The sequence below is a fragment of the Lathyrus oleraceus genome, chromosome 2 (genome assembly GCF_024323335.1).
Source record: "Lathyrus oleraceus cultivar Zhongwan6 chromosome 2, CAAS_Psat_ZW6_1.0, whole genome shotgun sequence".
NCBI lineage: Eukaryota > Viridiplantae > Streptophyta > Magnoliopsida > Fabales > Fabaceae > Lathyrus > Lathyrus oleraceus.
In genome coordinates, this window is record NC_066580.1 from 370,518,562 (window position 1) to 370,522,514 (window position 3,953).

General features: G+C 38.1%; 1 protein-coding gene across 1 annotated transcript; it reads left to right on the forward strand.

Moving 5' to 3' along the window:
- Positions 1-952: 952 nt before the first annotated feature.
- LOC127123306 (uncharacterized) lies at positions 953-3,082 on the forward strand. Its single transcript, XM_051053537.1, has 3 exons — positions 953-1,184; positions 1,269-2,617; positions 3,023-3,082. The coding sequence occupies exons 1-3, from the start codon at positions 953-955 to the stop codon at positions 3,080-3,082; spliced, it is 1,641 nt and encodes a 546-aa protein (XP_050909494.1).
- Positions 3,083-3,953: the final 871 nt, after the last annotated feature.

Below are 3,953 nucleotides of genomic sequence, written 5' to 3' on the forward strand. Positions count from 1 at the left end.
CTTGAAAGAACCGTAATCGAGAACTAATCTATCCGGACGGGTTTGTTGTATTCAGGTTCACTACTTTGAGATTGTTATAATTGCAATTAGAATTCTATTCCTTTCAATAATATTATATGATTGTTGTTTGCTTAACCCGATTTCCATGTAATATTGTTGGTTAAATTTGAATGATATATGTTCTTGACTTTTGATCGCAATTCAACTCTACTTAACCGTTAAATTTGGGATATCTATAATCGTATGCTTAATCCGGCAATAAGAATATATACCTTACAGTGTCGATCACGCTTGTTGAATGATATTGTGTTGAAATAGGATAGAAGTCGTAGTTGTAGCAAACGATGATAAGTTGAACCTGACACAGTGAATCCGTTTGTTTCATAGTCACCTATTTCATAACACCTTATTTCAATAATCACTTATTTAATAATCGTTTTTTTTCCTTAATAGATCCTGAATCCACCCCCCCTAAATCGATTTACCTTTGGTTAGTAATAATCAAGAATCCTTGAGAGACGATTCGAGTCATTGTCGCTATACTACGTTTTCAAAATAACTTGGTTTTGATCCGCGCGCGACAGCGGTTTAAATTGGCGTCGTTGCCGGGGATTCTTGTGATTATTAATCAATATTAGAGTCATAGGTTTAGTGTTCTTGTGTTTAGGCGATAGGTTCCTCGCGGTTTTGGCCAATTCGCGTCTAGAGTCAAAAAATTTGGTTTTTGGAAAAAGTGAGTCCGATCGAAAATCTGTTCCAGCCTCAAATCGCCAAAAAAGCCTTTTTTCTATTTTTAAAGAATTTTTTACTGTTTTCATAGAGTCGGAAAAATCCAAAAAAAAAATCTCAAAATTCTAATTTTAAGTCATTAGATTAATTACAGTGTTAGTTTATTTTTCTGAATTTATTTTAATCGTTTTCCTTCATTGTGTGTGTTTTTGTTCTAGCTACTATGTCTTCTTGTTCTGATCTTTTTGATTTCGATCCTAAGATAGAGAGAACTTTGCACACACGTCGTAGAGCATGCCAGGATAGCAATAGTTCACCACCCACAATTGAGTCTGATTCTGATTCTGATTACTTTCATAACTTGTTTGATTTAGATTCTGAAATTGTTTTTGATATGGCTGACCAAAGAACTTTAAGGCAGTTAGCTGCCCCTAATGTGAATTATAATGGCATGTGTATTGAATATCCTGAAGCTGACACTCCTTTTGAACTAAAATCTGGTTTGATACACTTGTTGCCAAAGTTTCATGGTCTTGTAGGTGAGGATCCACATAAACATCTCAAAGAATTCCAGGTTGTGTGCTCTACACCGTTGAGGCCTGAAGGAATAACTGAAGACCATATCAAACTTCGAGCTTTTCCTTTTTCATTGCAGGGTGCAACAAAGGATTTGATATATTATCTTGAGCCAAATTCGATCACAAGCTGGAATGCTCTAAAAAGAGTGTTCTTAGAGAGATATTTCCCTGCCTCCAGAGCAGCCTCGATCAGAAAAGAGATTTGTGGTATTAGACAGGATAATGAGTCACTTGCTGAGTATTGGGAAAGATTCAAGATATTAGTATCTAGTTGTCCTCAACACCAGATCACCGAACAATTGCTCATTCAGTACTTTTATGAAGGCTTGTTACCAATGTATAGGAATATTCTTGATGTTGCTAGCGGTGGAACACTCGTCGATAAAACTTCAGCCGCCGCCAAAGCTTTGATCGAAAATATGTCCCTTAACTCCCAACAATTTACAACCAGAAACAATTCTGTCCAAGCAAAGGGTGTGAACGAAATTCAGGTTTCCTCCAACAAAGCTTTAGAAACCATAATTGATGAGCTCACCTCTTTAGTGAAACAGTTGGCAGTAGGTAAGACTCAAGCGGCAAACCTGTGTGGTATTTGTACTTCTCCTGAGCATCCAACTGATACTTGTCCTATTTTGCATGATGAATCGATCACTGAGTTGCCTCAAGCTTATGCCGCAAACCTTTACAATCAAAGCAACAATCAGAACAGGTACAACAACATTCCTGACCTGTCCACCAATAAATACCACCCCAATTGGAGGAACCATCCCAACCTTCGATATGGAAACCAGCAGCCAACCCAACCAGCAGCTACCCCCCAAGCCACCATTTCTACACCCTCTGGACCTTCATTAGAGGACCTGGTCAAACAACTAGCTGTTAATAATCTTCAGTTTCAACAAAGAACAGAATCTAGTATTCAAACCTTGCAGACACAAATTGGACAGCTTGCCACCTCAATGAATGCCATGCAATCCCAAGGATCAAACCAACTTCCTGCACAAGCAGTTGTGAATCCAAAAGGTCCTAATGCCAATGTCAGTGCAATTTCTTTGTGGTCCGAAAAGGTCACAAAACCAGCCCCCGAAAAAAATAAAAAAATTCTTGAGGTAACATCTGAACTTTCTTCACCTTCTTCTGTTGTGGTAGAAACTGAAAAGAATAAAGAAAAAGAATATGTACCACCAGTCCCTTTTCCACATAGAGTTCTAAAAAGTAAAATAATTGATGATGGAGACAATGAGAGAGAGATTTTAGATGTGTTCAGAAAAGTGGTGGTAAACATTCCGCTTCTTGATGTTATTAAGCAGGTTCTAAAGTATGCAAAATTTCTAAAAGACTTGTGCACAAGTAAGAGAAGGTTGAAGGGAAATGAGAGAGTAAATTTGGGACAAAACATTTCAACCTTTATCCAGCCTAAACATTCACCTAAAAAGCTACTGTTTTATCCCTCAATCAGGCCATACCCCAAAAGTGCAAGGATCTAGGAACTTTTGCTATTCCATGTACCATTGGGGATAGTCAATTCGAAAATTGCATGCTTGATTTGGGAGCAGGCATTAATGTTATGCCTACTTCTATTTATAATAACCTTGATCTTGGTCCTTTACAGCATACATGTTTAATCATTCAACTAGCGAACAGAAGTAATACTCGCCCTATTGGAATAGTGGAAAATGTCTTTGTTCAAGTTAACGATTTGATTTTTCCTGCAGATTTTTACATCATGGACATGGAAGGAGAAACTAAGTCAAGCAGGGCTCCCATCATTTTAGGAAGACCGTTCATGAAAACGGCGAAGACAAAAATTGATGTTGACGATGGAACCATGTCCATGGAATTTGGTGACATTATCGCAAAATTTAACATCTTCGATGCCATGGAACATCCCTTGGAGGAACACTCTGTTTTTCATATTGAGTTGATATCTGATTTGGTTGATGAAACTTATTCTGAATTGTTTTCACTTGATTTTCCATCCTTACTTGGATTTGATGATGTTTACTCATGCGCTGATTGTACTGACACTAACGTTTATGTTGTATGTGTTGAGATTGATGCTGCCTTACAGGGTGACATGTTTTCTACAGGTGAAGTTGTTGTAAACGAAGTTGTTTATGCAGCTGATGCTCTCGACATCCCGACTGCCCTAAAGCCCCATCCATCGAGCAACCCCCGTCCTTAGAGCTGAAACAACTCCCGGATAATCTGAAATACGCTTATTTGGAAAGTGATGAAAAACTCCCTGTTATTATTTCTTCTAACCTTGATCCCGATCAGGAAAATAAACTTTTGCAAGTTTTGAAGAAGCACAAGAAGGCAATTGGCTGGACATTAGCTGACATCCCAAGTATTAGTCCTTCCAAGTATATGCACAGGATTTTACTTAAGGATGGTGCTAAAACGGTAAGGCAGCCCCAAAGGAGGCTTAATCCTTTGATTCTTGATGTGGTAAAGAAAGAGGTAATCAAACTCTTGCAAGCAGGTATCATTTATCCCATCTCTGACAGTAAATGGGTAAGCTCAATGCAGGTTGTACCTAAGAAATTTGGACTCACAGTGGTGAAAAATGAAAAGAATGAACTTGTTCCCACTAGAGTTCAGAATAGCTGGAGAGTTTGTATTGATTACAGGAGGTTGAACTAA

Bases quoted from the DNA above. Each gene is read 5' to 3' on its own strand.
- LOC127123306 (XM_051053537.1), top strand. From the start codon at position 953: ATGTCTTCTTGTTCTGATCTTTTTGATTTCGATCCTAAGATAGAGAGA. The intron at 1,185-1,268 runs GTATTGAATATC...ATGGTCTTGTAG, and splicing joins TGTGAATTATAATGGCATGT to GTGAGGATCCACATAAACAT. The intron at 2,618-3,022 runs GTTCTAAAGTAT...TTTTTCCTGCAG, and splicing joins TTCTTGATGTTATTAAGCAG to ATTTTTACATCATGGACATG.